General features: G+C 36.3%; 2 protein-coding genes across 3 annotated transcripts; both read right to left on the bottom strand.

Annotated features, from left to right (window-relative positions):
• Window positions 1-1,111: 1,111 nt before the first annotated feature.
• On the bottom strand, window positions 1,112-20,369 carry LOC129453949 (uncharacterized). The gene is given in 5 exon segments (XM_073862397.1): window positions 1,112-1,618; window positions 1,620-2,827; window positions 3,233-3,694; window positions 18,150-19,307; window positions 19,825-20,369. Coding segments are annotated over 5 exon segments (3,225 nt in total). The 5' UTR covers window positions 20,141-20,369; the 3' UTR covers window positions 1,112-1,537.
• On the bottom strand, window positions 9,235-17,169 carry LOC129453951 (uncharacterized). Of its 2 annotated transcripts, XM_073861670.1 has the most exons (3): window positions 17,013-17,169; window positions 12,119-16,539; window positions 9,235-11,601 (listed from the first exon to the last, which is right to left on the bottom strand). In XM_073861670.1, the coding sequence occupies exons 2-3, from the start codon at window positions 12,438-12,440 to the stop codon at window positions 10,472-10,474; spliced, it is 1,452 nt and encodes a 483-aa protein (XP_073717771.1). In that variant the 5' UTR covers window positions 12,441-16,539; window positions 17,013-17,169; the 3' UTR covers window positions 9,235-10,471. The 2 variants fall into 2 exon arrangements, with proteins under 2 accessions (XP_073717771.1, XP_073717770.1); XM_073861669.1 differs by having other exon boundaries at window positions 12,119-17,169.
• Window positions 20,370-20,397: the final 28 nt, after the last annotated feature.

Here is a 20,397-nt window from a genome sequence, read left to right on the forward strand (position 1 = left end):
GGCCAACTGTCATTACTAAACTGGAAATATGTTAATATTCTGATGGCAGTATGCGGGTAAAATATTTTTCACAGCTGTCATGCTTACGGCATCTAGTGTTTACCCATCCAAAATAAAATGGAGCACACCCATGTATACACTTTTTTTTACACGCATGTACATCCGCCTTTTCCTGGCCTTAAGGTGTGTTTTCAGTCACGTCTAATTGAACCCCAAACTCAAAAACTCTTCTACCAGACAGCCAACCAAAATGTAAATTAAATTAAATCTTTCCATCTTATTTTCTGGTTAATCAGGAATGTCACCAAAGAATGATTGCCCGCATTCTCCACCATTAACTGTTGGGGATATACAGTTAAAACCTGTTGATCAGTGATGATAAATAAAGATCAGAAGTCAGAGATGACGTTAATAGAAGACATTTTTACGGAAGAGAATTCTTTGCAGTTCACACAGCAGAATTCAGCTTCAACACTCGACAATGAGTTCCTATCTGCTCACACATTACAATACAGAAGTATTTGTACTCTAACAGAGATAATAAAACATGATTCTGATTGGTTGAGCTATACATAAACTTAGAGAACTACATGGACGTCCAGTTCAGAGCATATCAGTCAGTTTAGGCACAGACTGACCACAGGTCATACCATATTTAGCCCAACGTTCCTCAGAGCACTGTTTGTTTGGGAAGTGTAATAAAAACATTATGATAAGAAGTGCTTTCTTTTCTTATATTATATTTACCATATTTGAAAACTATGGCAACTATGGTTTTACTTGTGATTTTAACTCAGAGAAATTTACTTAAATCACTTTAATATCTGGGATGATAAATATTGCTATTTATTCCACGGGTCCGTTGAATGCTGTTTTCTGATTGGCTGAGAAATGTTCCATGGGTGTTAATTTTTTACCTTTTTAGGTATTTAGTGGTCCAATTCCAACCAACCTCAATTTCAAAATGCAATGAGAAACGGTAGTTGCCACAGGACGAACATGTCATCGTCTGAGATAACGTAGCAAAATGGCAGCAACTACCATGTAGGGGGACCCGCTGTGTATATAGATAAAACGACTCATTCTAAGGCAATAAAAACAATACAGTTAATTATGTAAGGTCTTTATACACCACTGATATAGTTATGTAAGATATAGACTTACTTAGAAGTCAATAATATACAAGAACTGCTGTAAAGTTAGAACATTTAATTAAATCTTCAAGACAATATCCTTTGTTTTTTTCCCCCCAAAACACATAACCACATCCACTGTCTCACACACAATGTTTTTGGCTTCCAATCGACATGAAAGTTCACTGAACTTATTCTAAATAAACATAAAGCTACAATGATTTCAGAGTAGTTTGATCTTCAGTTTGTTTCTTCTGATGAGTCTTAAAAGGTCCTACATTAGCGAATCTATCTCCACAGATGTAGAGGTAAGGTTTCTCTCCAGTGTGAACTCTCTGATGGGCTTTTAAGGAAACTGACCCGAGTCAACGTCTTCTCACACAGAGATCATTTTTTTATGTTTTTCACCTGTATGAGTGCATTTGAAAGTTTGATTATTGATTAAAACTCTTACCACAAACACTACAGTGATAAGGTTTCTTTTCTGGTGTGAAGTCTCAGATGAACTCTGAAATGAGATGGATCAGAGAAGTTCTTTCCACACTGAGAGCAGACGTAAGGTTTCTCTCCAGTGTGAACTCTCTCGTGGGTTTTTAAGTGACCTGACTGAGCAAATGTCTTCTCACACTGAGAGCATTTGTAAGGTCTTTCACCTGTATGAGTTCTCTGGTGTGTCATTAAATTGTCATGTTGACTAAAACTCTTCCCACAGACATTACAGTGATAAGGTTTCTCTCCAGTGTGAACTCTCTGATGAACCATGACTTGAGATGGCCTAGCGAAGCTCTTTCCACAGTAAGAGCAGACGTAAGGTTTCTCTCCTGTGTGAACTCTCTCATGGGATTTTAAGGAACCTGACACAGTAAACGTCTTCTCACACTGAGAGCATTTGTAAGGTTTTTCACCTGTATGAGTTCTCTGGTGTCTTACTAAACTAGCCTGTTGCTTAAAACTCTTCCCACAAACATTACAGTGATGAGGTTTCTCTCCAGTGTGAACTCTCTGATGAACTCTGAATTGAGCTGGATTAGTGAAGCTCTTTCCACACTGAGAGCAGACGTAAGGTTTCTCTCCAGTGTGAATTCTCTCATGGACTATCAGATAAGACTTATGACGGAAGCGTTTATCACAGTGTGAACATTGATAGAGTTTCTCTTCAGAGTGAATATTCTGGTGTGATTTTAATGAACTTGACTCGCCAAATGTTTTTCCACATTCACTGCACTGATACGGTCTCTCTTTGGTGTGTAAACGCATGTGTGTCTTCAAACAGCCTTTATGTCTGAATGTCTTCTCACAGTGAGGACACTTGTATGTTTTTTCTCCTGTGTGAATTCTCTTATGAACAACAAGACTTTCTTTGGTGCTGAAGTAATAGCCACACTCGCTGCAGTTGAAAGTTTTTTCACCACTGTGTGTCCTCATGTGAATGTTCAGACTAGAAGAAGAGACACAAACCGTCTTCTTGTCTGTGTGCTCTTCTGAATGAAGTTTCTTCTCTTGTAAGGTAGTAAAGCTGATCTCAGATCTGGTGAAGAGTTTCTGTTTTGTGTGTTTTCTCTCATGTCTCTCTAAATTTCTCTGTGAGCTGAATGTCTTTCCACAGGTGATGCAAGAAAGAGTTTGTGCCATCAGTCGCTTTTTTGATGTTGAAGACGTTATTTCTTCAGCCGAACATGGTTCACTCTTCTCATCTGAAAGAAATATGAAACAATTAAATTCTCCTTTTACTCATTTACATCAAAATAGGATGAATTGAGATTCTGTATCTTTTTCTATGTTCACACAGAGACAGAAGACAGCTGTCAGTCCTGATATTACAGCTGGGTCATTGCACACTTTCTACAAACTTTTGATAAAACTTGAGAGCCCTGATAACAATGATTGTTTAATAGAGAATACTGTGATATTTTCCGAGACAACGATTACTATACTGTGCAAATCTCATACCATTACAACAGTAACCGCATGATATTTATGTAACCAATTACCAATAATATTGTGTCATTTATTCCACTCAAATAAATTATAATGTATAAACGAACGCAACATTCATATCATAATATACATTTAATAAATATATATAAAAAAAAACATACCTGAAGGAATGAAATCATGATGATTGTATTCATTGGGTTCAGTTTTTATTTCTGTAGGTTCAGTTTTTATTTCTGTAGGTTCAGTTTTTATTTCTGTAGGTTCAGTTTTTATTTCTGTAGGTTCAGTTTTTATTTCTGTAGGTTCAGTTTTGATCTTCATCATGAGGTTTGAGCAGTCCTCCAGTTTGACTGAACACATGTTGAGTTTGTTCTGCAGGATCTGCTGCTGTTCTCCAGCGTTACAGACAGAATCCAGAGACTCTGTGGAGGTTTGATCAGTAGATTCATCATCCTGTAAACCCTCATCAGTTTCTTCTGATTTACAGCAAATCACATCCATCTCATCTCTCATCATCAACAATAAAACATACGGAGATAAGACAAGAGATAAAACCACTGAGGATCCGCTACGCAAACACTTCTTCTTATAGCAGTCGGATTGCAACCATGACTTATCAGGTGCTTACCGCCACCTACTGTATCGGAGTATGCAGAATGGAAGTGATCTACTTTGTATTTCTTTTAAATAATAGTTAAAAAAGGGAAAAATAATTTAATAAATAACCTAAATCCTATAATACATCCATATATTCTTCAGATATTCCACAACAGCGTTCTGGGTATTTTTAACCCTTTCTGTAACCAAAAAATCCAAAAAAGGCTCCATTTTCTTCCTGTTTGACTTATGCTTTAATATTATCCTCTCTTCCCTATTTTTCTGGCGATGCAGTTATGTCATGTGAAAGGTCCTACTGTTTGTATTTTCTTATGTACACCAATAGATACAAAGCTTTTTTTCCAGATAAATCCAAGAATTTATCCTCGCAAAACTCCCACACAACACACCAGTTAAGGAGCTGCACACAACTCAAATTTTTTTATTCATATAATGACAGAGAAGTGATTTGTATGTTTAACCTGAAAGATGACATTTATCAAAATAAATAAATACATCTATTTATAAATGTAAAAATGTTTGCAATAAATGAGTAATATTTTAATTGACATAATATTTTAATGACCAATTTATGATCATTCACTGAATATCCATGGGTTTAGGACACAAACAAAACATTTGCAAAAAATTATGTATTCATGTATTAAAACTTCACGTTTATTAAAGTCACTTCACTCTCTAAGTCACTTAAAAATCTTTCAATCTAAATGTGTATGGTTAAATTCTTGAAATTTCTTTTGTAGACAAAAATATACATGTGGGACGTAAATATATTTTCTAGACTTAAAATATTGAGGACTAAGTATAAATATTAAAGTTTTAAAATATATTTCAAAATGGTCAAAAAATATATTAGTGAAAAAAATCGTTTAAATCCATACAATTGACACACAATTTACTTTTTCATTTCTCTTCAATTATTACAGTAATTTACATAAACTACATAAATGTTTCCTTTTAACTCATGCCTTTAACAAAATGATATTGGATGTTTACTGTATATAAGAGATCATCTTATAAGTTAGTTGATTTGTATTCAGGGGATTTATCATGCAGCCCTATCATCAAATTGAATTTAGTTGGACTTGATATCAGATGTGGACAATACTTAGTACATTTGTTATATTTCACAAGCTTTGTGCTTTATTAGGGTGTTTGTCTTGGGAACATTTTACATTTAAAGCATAGAATCATACTGTGTATCCAACATAACAAATTATACATCGTTTTAAAGATTTTATTTATAGAGAATGTAAAATATAAAATAACTCCTTTTTGAAAATGTGGTCATTCTGACCCGGTTTGCCAGCACGTGTCACAAATAATATATACTGAATGTAGGAATTGTTTTCCGTGAAGACACATTACCTGTCAAGAGACGGAGGGGGCACAAAATAGAAAAAACCCTGGTATTATTTTCCCAGCTAACAATTTGTGGTTCCCAAAACGATCCTCTAACATTAGTTTTTGGTAAGTGAAAAGTTCCTTTTCAAGGTTTGTTTTTGGTTAACCCTAAAATTTTTATTTATGTAAAAATACTCAATATATGAAGCATTTATTTTGTTGTATTGCAATGCTAAAATGTATTCAAGTAGATTTAAATATACAGAACAAATTATGCAAACGAATGTTTTTAACAAGCTTTGTTTAATTTTGTGTACAAAACGTGCTTTGTTATGACCATGTTACATCTGACATCTAACATTTTCTGAACCAAAAACTAACATTATATTAACATTCCTCCAACTTTATTCTGGACTGAGCACCACTGGACAGCTTTTAGTATTCAAGTAAAACACATTTACTTTGTTTAGTGCAAAGGACTGCACACTACATTATTAATAGGTGTTAATTATCACTTTATTTACTCAAAAAACTGATTGGAGTACTTCTGTAAATTAATGTGAAGTATAACACACACACTCAGAATTTGTCTACTGGATGTAACCCATCAAAGTAGTACGTTTTAAAACAGGATTTTTTAGCTATATAACATATCATTAACATCAGTAATCACATTTAAACAGATTGTTGACTTCTGTAGCTTTCTGACATAAGTTTGGGTGTTGTTTAGCATTGGCAGTACTATGTGTTGATACATATTTAGAAATGTTCCTGTTTTATAGGACTTCTCCCCCTTATTTCCTTGATGTTTGATGTCTGCTGTCTGTTCTAAAATATATTTTCTGTAAAGCTGCTTTGCATCAAAGCAAAGCTCAAAAGTGCTACAGAAAAAAAACTATTTTTTGACATGTTTTTTAAATGTTTATTTTAGTTAACAATGGACGTAAAAGAGGAAACTGAGGAACTGAATGAAGTGAAAGTAAAAGAGGAACTGAATAAAGTGGAGGAGAGACAACAGGAACCTCATGATGTCATCACTGTAGAAAAAACTTCTGATCGCTTACAAACATCAACTAAGAAAAGAGGAACCAAACATTCAGTCATATCTCATCAACATAAAAAGAGTACCAGAAGAAACGGACACCATAGTGATGACATAAGCAATAAAAATAAAGAGAGACCTTACACGTGCAACAAGTGTGGAAAGAGTTAAAAAAAATGGAGCCTTAAGGTACACGTAAGGATTCATACTGGAGATAAACTTTACACCTGCCCTCAATGTGGAAAGCGTTTTAATCAAAGAAGCCGCCTTACATCTCATCTAAGGATTCACACGGGAGAGAAACCCCACACCTGCACCGAGTGTGGAAAGAGTTTTACAGAGAAATGACCGCTTAAGACTCACTTAACAGTTCACAGCGGTGAGAAACCTTTCACTTGCCTTCAGTGTGGAAAGAGTTTTTTACAAAAAGGACTCTTCAGAGTTCACACTGGTGACAGACCTTACACGTGTCCTCAGTGTGGAAAGGGTTTTACAACTCCATCAAAACTCAAAATTCACCAGCAATCCCACTCTGGAGAAAAATCATTCAGCTGTGATGTTTGCGGAAAGAAATTTGTTTCAGAAATACACCAGAAAATCCATGCCAGTGAAAAGCCTCACTCGTGTTCAGTTTGTGGAAAGAGTTTTCCAGTGATTGACTATTTGAAAATACACCAGAAAATTAATACTGGCGAGAGAACTCACATGTGCTCTGAGTGTGGAAAATCATTTTATACAGCTGGAGCCTTGACACGGCACCAAAAAATCCACACTGGAGAAAAAACATGCGCGTGTTCACATTGTAGAAAGAGATTCACTCATTTATGTAACCTTAAGAGACAAGAGAGAGTTCACATTGGACAGAAGCCATATGCGTGTTCACATTGTGGAAAAGGATTCACTAATTTAAGTAACTGTAAGGATCATTTATATCGATCAGAAATCACTCATAAATAATTTTTTTCTCACATATTTATGTTACTAAATCAAGAAAGTGAAAAAAGAAACGCTAATTTAATGTAAGTCTCTGAGGTAAAAACAAAAAGCCGTTATTTTTTTAATTATGCGAATTCGCGCTTTTTGCTGAGAACAAAAGCGGGTACTCGTGAAGAGCGCGAGGTAAGACATAACAGACGTGCACACTTATGAATAATGGGTTTAATTATGCTTTTATTTAATTTCCTCAACAAACAAACAAACAAAAAAAACATTACCAAAAAAATAACCATTAGAGAACGTTCTGTACAAGTTATTTTTAGGTTATTTAAAAATAACCACCCTGCAACGTTATGGGAAAGTTATGTTATGGTTGCAAAAATAAAACCTAAAAAGAACGTGTTTGGTTCCCAAAAAACTTAGGTTAGGGTAACGTCTTTGTTTGCTGGGATTCTCAATGGTCTGTGTATGTGTAATGATGACGATTACCTTTGTCTGACTAGAAGCAGATTTAGCAGGTGTTATTATATCAAAACAGTGGAAAGTTACTGTTTCACAACATTTACATGACATTAATATAAACCTTGAGATAGAGACCATATTGGAGACTCATATTAACATTAAAAGAAAACACAGCTCTAACATAAGATTTAAACAACATAATAGAATAACTAGAATGAAAAGAATATAATATAAACTAAATATAAATAAAAATAGAAAAGAATAATACAAATAAGAAGGGAATGGTAAAATAAATGATATATGTAATAAATGAATTAAAAACAAATAATAAGCTGGACATCTGAAAAATGGGTTATGGCACCAAGCTTACGAAGATGCAGTCTTGATCAGCGACACCTATCTGCGAGGTGTGATATTGCTTAAGGCGAACAATTATTTCGTCTTTGCACATTGACCGTGGTGCGATAAAGCAGCAGAGCAAACCGTGCTTTCACTGAGACGGCATAATTTAAACTTGACTCATAGCACTAAAGCACACACAAACACACACATGCACAGACAGACACAGTCACATCATTGGTCAAACTGTTCATCGGGTGAAAGAGGGAAAATTTGACACTAGCCGGTTGCAATAGTTACTTAATGAACATATCACATTCTGTTAATTTAACAGATTAATAAACATGACGTTGATTTTTTGAGAGGTAAAATATTGCCATAGTATTAACATGTGTTTGTTCGCATAAGATGAATGCCATTAACATTTTAGCATGACTTTTTTCAGGACATACAAGAATGAATATTTATATCACAACAGTTGTATATTTGTCAGCATGGCACATTCAATTACACTTTAACTAAATTACATTTAAACCCATTCAATTTTAGCCAACTAAATCTAACATAGATTTTTTCAACGCTCAACAATCTTACGCTATTATTTGACTAAATCTAGACTAAACTAAAACAATTCTGGGGCCATATTCACAAATAATTTTAAGGCTAAAAGTAGCTCCTAACTGGCAAATTTAGGAGCAACTCCTAAAAATAATGGGCGTGTCACTCCTAACTTTAGGACTCCTAATTTTTTTTCACTAAGAGTAATTCACGAAGCATTTTAGCCCTAAAAGTAGCACCTAAGTCTGGGACAGCTTAAAAGAAGTCGAGAGGACTCCCAACTCACTAAGACCTATTCACAAAGGATCGTAAAATGGCTTTTAGGTGCTAATTACATTCTCTACTTCTTATATTATCTATTGATTTTCTGTGTTCTCCTCTACATCTTCTCATGTAAAGCTGCTTTGCAACAATTAACACTTGTGAAAAGCGCTATATAAATAAAATTGAATAGAATTGAATTAATTCACATACATGGACAGTTTCACCAACTCAAAAGCATTGCCTATAACTAGAGCCCGACCGATGTGCGTTTTTTCGGGCCGATGCCGATACAGATATTAGGGAGTAAAAAAAGACCGATAACGATATATCGGCCGATATTCTTTATGTGTATATTATAGTTCAGTACACATATACTACAGTATATTATACTACAGTACTGTACATAGAATACACTATATACTTTAACATAATATACTGTATATGAATAAATGCAATGCAATGATCACTCACAAATGTGGTGATCACTCACAAATGTGGTGATCCAACACTTATATTGATGTGACAAAGATATGTACTATAGGCAAGAAGTTAACAATAAACTTTATTATCCAAAATTAGTCTGATATCAGTGCACTATAACACTTAAAAGCACACTTTAATGTAAGCATATTGTTTATAACATTTGTTTTTATAATTCATTACATTCATGACAAGCAGGAAGTTTTTAGAATTACATGAAACAATAGATATTATATATTTAATATTATAGGCCAACTTGGGGTCCGCGACACAAGCGGGAATGCTGCATTGATCTGCAACAAATCTTCTCCCATCAGTGATGCGCGGGTTGATCCGAAATGAGCGGATGCCTGCGATCACCCGCAGTTACGAGTCATCCAAAAATATTTTTTATGATATTCGGGTCACGGTCGGTCGGGTCGTTTGAAATAAAGATCCCAGTTAACTATTTAAACGATTACTACTTTTAAAAAATGCGGGCCAGGGAGCGGGTCGGGTACACTATTTATTTTTTTGCGGTTCGAGTTGCGGGCGGGTTAGTAAAACGTCGGTTGGGTGCGGGTTGTTTATACATTGACCCGCGCATCACTGTCACACGCTTAGTTTTGCTTGGCATCTCAGTGCCGAATTTCCCTTTTATTATGTTTCCTTTATCCAGCACCAACTGGGCCAGCAGCAGTAACTGATTCCGCGTTCAGTTGGGCTTTCTTTTCCGTTTGGGATGTAAATGAATCAAGCAATTGTTAATGCAATGTCGCTTTTTATTATTAGGCAATTGGCGGTTTTCATTTGGGTATTAGGCTACCTTGATTTAATTTAATTTCATTCACAAATTTTCCATCTTTAGAATTACATTTCACTGGGGCCTGCACAAACATGTCATTATATATGCATTTCGATGGCATTACTATTAGGACACAGACATATTTCAATGTTGTAATTCCATGATTTGGTGCGTCTGTGTTATGTTCCGCATGACAGCCTGTCATCTAACAACCAATCACTGTGGTCATTGCGAGGAAGCTCGTGCATGAGAATTTACGTCATCCGTAGCAACGAAGACTCACTCTTAGTTTAGGAGTTATCATTTTTCCTTACTAAAAGTAGGTCTGAAAAACGTTTGGGAATAACTTTTAAGAGAAAACTCCTAGCTAAAATCTTTTAGTGCGATTTAGGAGTACTCTTAGTGGTAAGATAAAATGCTTTGTGAATACGGCCCCTGATGATTAAAATATGACTAAAACTAAATAACTTCTTCTGTCAATGACTAAAACTATTTCAAAAATCTACTGACAAAGTTAACACTGCTTTTAAGTGAACCGACCCAAAACACGTCTTATCAGACCGAGAGCATTGGTTAAGGCTTTTCATCCGTATGAGTTCTCTGGTGTTTCACTAAATTAATATGTTGACTGAAACTCTTATCACAAACATTACAGTGATGAGGATCTGCAGTATGAACTCTCTGATGAGCTCTGAAATAAGATGAAGTAGAGAAGCTCTTTCCACATTGAGAACAGACGTAAGGTTTCTCTCCAGTGTGAAGTCTCTCATGGATTTTTAAGGAACCTGACTGAGTAAACGTCTTCTCACACTGAGAGCAGAAATAAGGTTTTTCACCAGTATGAATTCTCTCGTGACCTCTCAAACTACTTGAATCAGTGAAGCTCTTTCCACATTGAGAGCAGACGTAAGGTTTCTCTCCAGTATGAAGTCTCTCATGGGCTTTTAAGTTACCTGACTGAGTAAAAGTCTTCTCACACTGAGAGCATTTGTAAGGTTTCTCTCCAGTGTGAACTCTCTCATGAATTCTTAAATGAATTAAAGTAGAGAAGCTCTTTTCACAGTGAGAGCAGAGGTAAGGTTTCTCTCCAGTGTGAATTCTCTCATGGATTTTTAAGTGACTTGACTGAGTAAACGTCTTCTCACACTGAGAGCATTTGTAAGGTTTCTCTCCAGTGTGACTTCTCTCATGGATTTTTAAGGAACATGACTGAGCAAACATCTTCCCACACTGAGAGCATTTATAAGGTCTTTCACCTGTATGAGTTCTCTGGTGTGACACTAAATTGTCAGGTCGATTAAAACTCTTCCCACAAACATTACAGTGATGAGGTTTCTCTCCAGTGTGAACTCTCTGATGAACAGGACTTTGTTTGCTGCTGCAATGGTTAGGCTTTTCACCACTGTGTGTCCTCATGTGAATGTTCAGATTAGAAGATGACGCATAAACCACCTTCTTCTTCTTCTTCTTCTTCTTCTTGTCTGTGTGCTCTTCTGAATGAAGTTTCTTCTCTTGTAAGGTAGTAAAGCTGATCTCAGATCTGGTGAAGAGTTTCTGTTCTGTGTGTTTTCTCTCATGTCTCTCTAAATGTCTCTGTGAGCTGAATGTCTTTCCACAGGTGATGCAGGAAAGAGTTTGTGTTGTCCGTCGCTCTTTTGATGTTGAGGACGTTTCTCCATCAGAAGATGATTCACTCTTCTCATCTAAAAGAAACATCATAAAACATTAAAATTCTCTTTTCACTCTTAAGCTCTATTTAGACAGTAATTGTTTCTCATGGGAATTTGTTATTATGATCACATAAATGTCAAGCTCTGGCCTGCTATCTCAGTTTCTGACTCAAACTGTTCCCGCTCAGGCGCACAGAGTGCGTAATTCTACATTAATGTGTTTAATTAATTTCATTATTATTTAATTTTAAAATTGAATTAATTAAACTGAGAAGTAACTCGCATTACTTTTATAAAACAGTAACTCAAAAATTATTGTGTACATTTATAAAGTAATGCGTTACTTGCATTACTCGTTAATTCAGAAAAGTAGTAATTATCACGTAATGTGCGTTACTTGTAATGCTACACAGTACACGAACATATATGATGTAAACAAAAACTTTTATTCTGCAAGCAATTAATCAATATGCAGCCATAGATTAAAACAATATATTTAATTAAAAGTATCTAAAATAATTATTGTGAAAAGAGAACATAAGAAACATACCCGAAGGAATAAACTCATCATTGTCCTCATCTTCATCAGTGTGATCTTCCTCTTCTCTAGCTTCAGTTTTTATTTCTGTAGGTTCAGTTTTTATTTCTGTAGGTTCAGTTTTTATTTCTGTAGGTTCAGTTTTGATCTTCATCATGAGGTTCGTGCAGTCGATGAGTTTGACTGAACACATGTTGAGTTTGGTCTGCAGGATCTGCTGCTGTTCTCCAGCGTTACAGACAGAATCCAGAGACTCTGTGGAGGTTTGATCAGTAGATTCATCATCCTGTAAACCCTCATCAGTTTCTTCTGATTTACAGCAAATCACATCCATCTCATCTCTCAACAAACACAAACTAAAACTGATGTAAACACAGCGGTTGATGCTCGTGTCTCTCTGAGTTCTTCTTCGTGCTTATTGGCGGTTCGCAATCTTAAGTAGAGCATTAGCGCCATCTTCTGCTCTTTGCTGGATATAGAGGGTATGCACGTGACGTCACCGTCGGCGAGAGGGACTGCGGTTACGCCCACTGAGTGGCAAAAGACAGAGTGGCAGCATTAGTGTACAGTGAAATCAGCGAAAACACAGTGAAAACGCATCTAAATGAGAAAAAGCTGTTGTGCGATAGACTGTACTAACAGATTAACAAGAATTCAGAGCTATCGTTTAACACACTGCCAAAAAACACAGAAAGAAGAAATAAATAGATCGTTCATTCCAACCTCCACAGACCACAGGTGGGTTAATAAGTTGCTAGGGTCACTATCAAGCAGAGGTTTTACTTATTACTTAAAAGTTTTTTTTTCAAGTATTTGTATTTTATCTGTGTTTTTCTTTGGAAAACAAATATTCCAAAGCATATTATCACAATTTTTACTCTATTAGATTTAATAAATACACGTTTTTGTTTTACATTTAACATTTAGGTACATTAACGTACTTTACTCAAGTAAAAGTACACAATTTTAATGTAATTAGGTATTAAATACATTTTAATATGCAGTATTAAAGAATACACAGTATGATTCTATGCTTTAGAATGAAGTGATGTAAAAATCTTCCCATTACAAACATCCTCATAAAGCACAGATACTTGGAAAATGTAACTAATGTAACTAATATTGTCTACCTCTGCTATCAAGGCCAACTAAATTCTATTTAAGCTGATAACAGTCAGTTTTACTGGCGTTTTCGCAGCAGCCACTATGAAAACCAGCAATTTTGTTGAACGTTTGCCACTCAACCGGACGAGCTTTCGTGTGGTCACATGGAAAAGTGACATCAATGCATACCCTATGTAATTCCTGCACGCAGTCACGTCAATTTTTTGTCATAACTCTCGTTTTAACATACAGAAATGTAAAATATTTGTGTTGCTGAACTCAAGATCACCTCTGCTTGTTTGCGTTGCTCTTATGCTGCGTTTACACCAGCCGCGGTAGAAGCGGCAAGCGCGGGTGATTTACATGTTAAGTCAATGTGAAGAAGCGATTACACGTGGATTATTATCCTGCGAATTGAGCGTTGCCGCGGGAAACGCGCCAGTTGAAAAATATGAACTTCGGTGGAATTCCGCGCTGCGTTAACTAATTAGGACCTTACAGTAGTAGTGACAGGAATAAAAAGGACCTCGCTTGGAAGAGTGTCAGTGAGGACATTGGGCAACCTGGTAAGTTGTAAATACACGTTTCCCTTTTGAGTCACGTGACGTTTATCGACCCGCGCCGTTTATTTTCCCCCTATAGTAAGGTTATCAAATACAAACTGCTAACTCTCTCGATAAATGCACAATCAACATTAGTCATCTTGCAAACAGACAACTGCATAGCATTGCCCCTCCCACAAGAAGTGGAATTTGCCTATGACACTCATCAAATGCTTGCTATTTTCGCGCGTCTACTTCGCTCTGTACGTGCGAATGCATTCAAACTGTTCAAGCTGCAAACAAGGCGCGGTAGACGCCATTTTGACGCCTAAAACGCGGTTGGTGTAAACGCAGCATTAGTAGATGGCATTGATCATTATAAAAATCAGCTGTTGCAGCTGTTATTTAATTTGCACTTTTTTAGTAAATAACCCAAAATATTACCACTCTCATCACCTTTTTTTTTTTTTTTTTGAATTGCGCTTGAACGCTTATTTGCCCCGTTTAGTAAATCTGGCCCTTTGACTAAAACTAATTAAAAATCTGTTGTCAAAATTAACAGCTCTTAAAGCAACACCAAAGAGTTTTTTTTTTACCTTAAAATAACGTTTCCAAAAAAGTTTCAGTCGTTCATCAACTCGAAACAGGGTGAGCAGCACCTTCACATTCGCTTTGCAGCCCTCTATCGGCCAAAACCGCACTAAAGAAGTTTCCAACCGGTCCTGTAGTTCGAGTGAAAACTACAAAAACTTACTTTGCTGCAGACCTACGATCCAATCAGAGCCAGCTATGCTGCAGTATTTACGACAGTGGTAATAGACAATTACGCTTCTAACCTGTAGGGGGAGCAAAGCGCAAAAACTCTTTAGTGTTGCTTTAAGTGACCTGACCCAGTACACGTCTTAGGTAAAGGGCTCTATCTTACACCCGGCGCAATGCAGCGCAATGCGCGACGCAAGTGTCTTTCGCTAGTTTCCACCCTAATTTTCACGTTTAGTGCCGCGTTGTTTAAATAGCAAATGCATTTGCGCCCCCTTTGCGCCCATGGGCGTTCTGGTCTGAAAAACGAGGTGTGTTCAGGCGCATTGTTGGCGCGTTGCTATTTTGAGGCAACTAAAATAGACTACGCCATTAACCAACAAAAACCTGGTCTAAAGTCAATGGCGCAATATGTTTTATGTTATTTAAAGAGCGCATTAGTAATATGCGCCTATAAACGGGAGGACAACGCGGGTTTGCTTATCACAAAGTACATGAATGCGCAGCAGCACAAAAATGCTTTTAAATATGGAAGATTAAAGGATTGAATGTAAAAGATTATTATTGAGTCTCTTGGACATAAATGAGGACTAATGGACTAGGTGCACAAGATGGCGCCTATTAACTTCGGGATTTGAGTGTACGCATCAGTACTTCCGGTCTAAGTGTTTACGCACTGCAAATGACAGCATGTAGCTTACCTTGTTAAGTAGAATGAGTTCTAACTTGCTTTCAAACGGAAAAACGGAGCATTACATTGTTTTCTTCCCATTCGTCACGTTATAATAACACAGAGATAAGTTTTCACTCCTGTAAATACTGCGGTATGGGCTCAGTGTTAAATCAGGATCCGTAGGGACAGCTTCAACCCTACGAAAATCACTCGTATGTGCGTGTGACTTCGTAGTGACTGCTAAGGGGTTTAGGAGATCTATAAAAGAAGCTATACCGGTTCCCTTACACTGGACTTGACTATTATACTTTATAATACTTTATAATTTATGTATTTCTTATATTTCCATGTAAATACATTAGGACTGTTTCTAATTGTAAACGTTTCTTGTAATGAACTTCCAATGAAAGTATTTCTAAAATGTTTTCATGTAAATACTTTATAATTAATGTTTCTAATTGCAAGTTTCCGGTAAAAACCTTCTAATGAATGTATTTCTAAAATATTTTAAGTAAATACTTTAGAATGAATGTTTCTATTTGCAATAGTTTTTGTAAATACTTTATAATTAATGTTCTATAATTTTGTTAGACATTTACTTACCAGAATTGATTAATTAAACAGTATTTTGTTGACATCTTTTACATTATTAAAAAGGTCATTATTTTCAAACAACTGTGTACACTTATATAAACCCTTTAAACCCCATTCTCCACAACTTATGAGATGGACAGTTACACGTTACCACTAAGGAAAGTTTAGCATTGCTGTTGCTTTATACACCTGACTCACAGCATGATAGCATTAAGAGGCGGCCAAACGTAGGAGCACATTAAAAGTAATATATTTATTTTAATACTTAACTGTATCATTATTACAATATAAAGAAACCAATATAAAGAATCAATGTTATATGTACAGTGGATTTTAAAGAGGAAATAATGTAGTGCATATTATTCAAATTAAATCCCATAAGTAATGCGAACCCTCTTCAAACATTCATTCATGTAAAAATAAAAATAATCTCCCTTATAGTTTTAGCCACCTCACAGTCTCTGTAGATGCATTGTATGGGAATACCCTCCTCTGTAAAAACACCAAAAATCACACCACTACATCCCTATAAGAAGTAGCTGGCATCCTGGCTCTTTCTGCGAGTCTGCTTTAATTTCAGCATTGCACTCTGTATTTTCAAGTAGCTACAGTCATTAAATTGGGACATTTAATTTCCAGCAGTCCGAAGGGTGGACTCTCAGCTGGGTCAAACACAACATAGTGGTTGCAGAGTGTTCTTTCAGCCACACAGAACAGTCTGCCACTGAAATGTCAACTGGTGAGGAGTCGTCAAAGACAATCTACACATTAAAACAAAATATACAGTATGTTATTTCACATACAGAACCAGGACACAAATTCAATACAACACAGAAAATGACAAAGCTGAGAGCAGGCTGGTCAGGTAAGTTATGAAAATAGGCTTAACCATGTCACGTTATCAAATGCATAACACTACCGTATACACAATACTGTAATCTAAGGACATCCCAATATATCACCTGTCTCAATTTACTCGCTTTCATATAGAGTTTTATAAAAACAGTGAAAGTTTAAAGCATAAGATAGGTACAGGGTACAAAATCAGTACTTAAATATCACTGGCCAATAACCCTTAAAGATAACTGACCGTTCACGGTTTATAATTATCATACAGTAAAAAACACAAGCCGTCAGAACCAGTTTCTGTGGTTTCCATGAAAGCTTGGTGTATGTTAAGATCCTTTATTCGTCATTTTGCAACACAGGCATATCAAAACCACAAATAATAAACCTGATTGAGGCTTTGAGCTGATAAACACTTCGTATTTTTTGCTCCCACTCCAAGCCAGGGTCGTGAGGGTTCTCCCCCTTTAGCATTGTAGCCCTGATCGCTCCCTCCCTGATGAATCTTTGGTTTGAAACTGTGAGGTTTGGACATCATTACTGTTATTAATTTTGCTCATCGGAGCTGAGCATGCTGGTGTACTAGCCGATAGACATCGGTGATTGTTACTTTGATAGATCTTGCAGACATTGTGTTTAAAACAGCGCCACGATTCATATCTTCCTCTATTCATATCGCGAAACCGGAAGCTTACACGCGTACACTCAAGAAAGCGGAAATAGAAAAACGTCATCCCGTGCAAATTGCTTAAAGAGGCACAAAGAGCTGCTTCACCTGTAGCCTGGTAAGAAAATAAATGCTTTGCTTTAAACAAATGCATCTGTTTTTAAATGTTTTTAAATGCTACCTCGCGGATTTATTGTATATGATGACTCTGTACCTGTGGATTTGGTCAGATGAGAAACATTTTTTAGCAAAAACTCTTTGCTAAAAAAACGCTGTCCAAAGTGCTGAAACGTGAGGAGAGCCGTTTGTAAATTCTTTATCTCCTGTTTGTTACAAATAAAGTATTGTTAGAGTACAAACCTTCTCTTACATACTTGTAAATTATTTTTTGATTATATTGGATAGCCATACATTTAAACGCAATTAAAAGCCTGCTTTTTTACTTCCATGACTAAAAGAAAACGGGTTTTAAAGGTTTTAATAAAAAAATTAACAATTTCAATACAAGTGAAAAACAACACAATTATTTAACATTAATCTTAAATTGGGGATCTTCTACCTCCGCTTAGTTTTTCAGTTTACAAAGTTCGTCATCTAAATAGGGATTAGACATAGCGCCAGCGCAACTTGCTTTTAAAGGGAATGAGAGCTGTGACTCTCATTGGTTTACTGCACGTTACGCCCAAAATACTCCCATTACAATAGGACCAACCCTTTTTGACCATGCGCTCGACGCACAAACCATTTTTCCCGTCGTTAAATTAACAAAAGTGGATTCGGACACACCCATTTAGACGTTGCGCTGTGCGCTTTAGACAATGCGCTTAGATCGTTAAAATAGGGCCCAAAGTCTTTAACCTTTATGAGTTCTCTGGTGTGACACTAAATTGTCATGTTGACTAAAACTCTTCCCACAAACACTGCAGTGATGAGGTTTCTCTCCAGTGTGAACTCTCTTATGACCTCTCAAATGAGATGGATCAGAAAAGCTCTTTCCACATTGAGAGCAACTGTAAGGTTTCTCTCCAGTGTGACTTCTCTCATGGATTTTTAAGTGACCTGACTGAGTAAACGTCTTCTCACACTGAGAGCATTTGTAAGGTCTTTCACCAGTATGAGTTCTCTGGTGTGAAACTAAACTGCCATGTTGACTAAAACTCTTCCCACAAACACTACAGTGATGAGGTTTCTCTCCAGTATGAACTCTCTGATGAGCCTTCAATTGAGATGCAGTAGAGAAGTTCTTTCCACATTGAAAGCAGACGTAAGGTTTCTCTCCAGTGTGAACTCTCTCATGGACTGTTAAGGAATATAACCGAGCAAACGTCTTCTCACACAGAGTACACATGTAAGGTTTTTCACCTGTATGAGTTCTCTGGTGTGACACTAAATTGGCATGTTGACTAAAATTCTTTCCACAAACACTACAGTGATGAGGTTTCTCTCCAGTATGAACTCTCTGATGAACAACAAAATTGTCTTTGGAGTTGAAACATTTGTCACATTGACTGCACTGATACGGTCTCTCACTGGTGTGTAAACGCATGTGTCTCCTCGTGAGTTCTTTATGTCTGAATCTCTTCTCACAGTGAGGACACTTGTATGGTTTTTCTCCTGTGTGAATTCTCTGATGAACAACAAGATTTTCTTTGGTGCTGAAATATTTGCCACATTCAGTGCAGTTGAAAGGTTTTTCACCACTGTGTGTCCTCATGTGAATGTTCAGATTAGAAGAAGAGACACAAACCTTCCCACACTGCTGACACTGAAACTTCTTCTTCTTCTTCTTCTTCTCTGTGTGCTCTTCTGAATGAAGTTCTTTCTCTTGTAAGGTAGTAAAGCTGATCTCAGATCTGGTGAAGAGTTTCTGTTCTGTGTGTTTTCTCTCATGTCTCTCTAAATGTCTCTGTGAGCTGAATGTCTTTCCACAGGTGATGCAGGAAAGAGTTTGTGTTGTCCGTCGCTCTTTTGATGTTGAGGACGTTTCTTCATCAGAAGATGATTCACTCTTCTCATCTAAAAGAAACATCATAAAACATTAAAATTCTCTTTTCACTCTTAAGCTCTATTTAGACAGTAATTGTTTCTGATGGGAAGTTGTTATTATGATCACATAAATGTCAAGCTCTGGCCTGCCATCTCAGTTAATGATTCACACTGTTCCCGCTCAGGCGCACAGAGTGCGTAATTCTACATTAATGTGTTTAATTAATTTCATTATTATTTAATTTTAAAATTGAATTAATTAAACTGAGAAGTAACTCGCATTACTTTTATAAAACAGTAACTCAAAAATTATTGTGTACATTTATAAAGTAATGCGTTACTTGCATTACTCGTTAATTCAGAAAAGTAGTAATTATTACGTAATGTGCGTTACTTGTAATGCTACACAGTACACGAACATATATGATGTAAACAAAAACTTTTATTCTGCAAGCAATTAATCAATATGCAGCCATAGATTAAAACAATATATTTAATTAAAAGTATCTAAAATAATTATTGTGAAAAGAGAACATAAGAAACATACCCGAAGGAATAAACTCATCATTGTCCTCATCTTCATCAGTGTGATCTTCCTCTTCTCTAGCTTCAGTTTTTATTTCTGTAGGTTCAGTTTTTATTTCTGTGGGTTCAGTTTTGATCTTCATCATGAGGTTCGTGCAGTCGATGAGTTTGACTGAACACATGTTGAGTTTGGTCTGCAGGATCTGCTGCTGTTCTCCAGCGTTACAAACAGAATCCAGAGACTCTGTGGAGGTTTGATCAGTAGATTCTTCATCCTGTAAACCCTCATCAGTTTCTTCTGATTTACAGCACATCACATCCATCTCATCTCTCATCATCAATACTAAAAAATACCGAGATGATAATCTCTTTACAGAAAATCAACAAACACAAACTAAAACTGATGTAAACACAGCGGTTGATGCTCGTGTCTCTGCGTTCTTCTTCTTCTTCGTGCTTATTGGCGGTTCGCAATCTTAGGTAGAGCATTAGCGCCATCTTCTGCTCTTTGCTGGATATAGAGGGTATGCATGTGACGTCACCGTCGTCGAGAGGGACTGCGGATACGCCCACTGAGTGGCAAAAGACAGACAGT

The sequence above is a fragment of the Misgurnus anguillicaudatus genome, chromosome 23 (assembly GCF_027580225.2).
Source record: "Misgurnus anguillicaudatus chromosome 23, ASM2758022v2, whole genome shotgun sequence".
Taxonomy (NCBI): domain Eukaryota; kingdom Metazoa; phylum Chordata; class Actinopteri; order Cypriniformes; family Cobitidae; genus Misgurnus; species Misgurnus anguillicaudatus.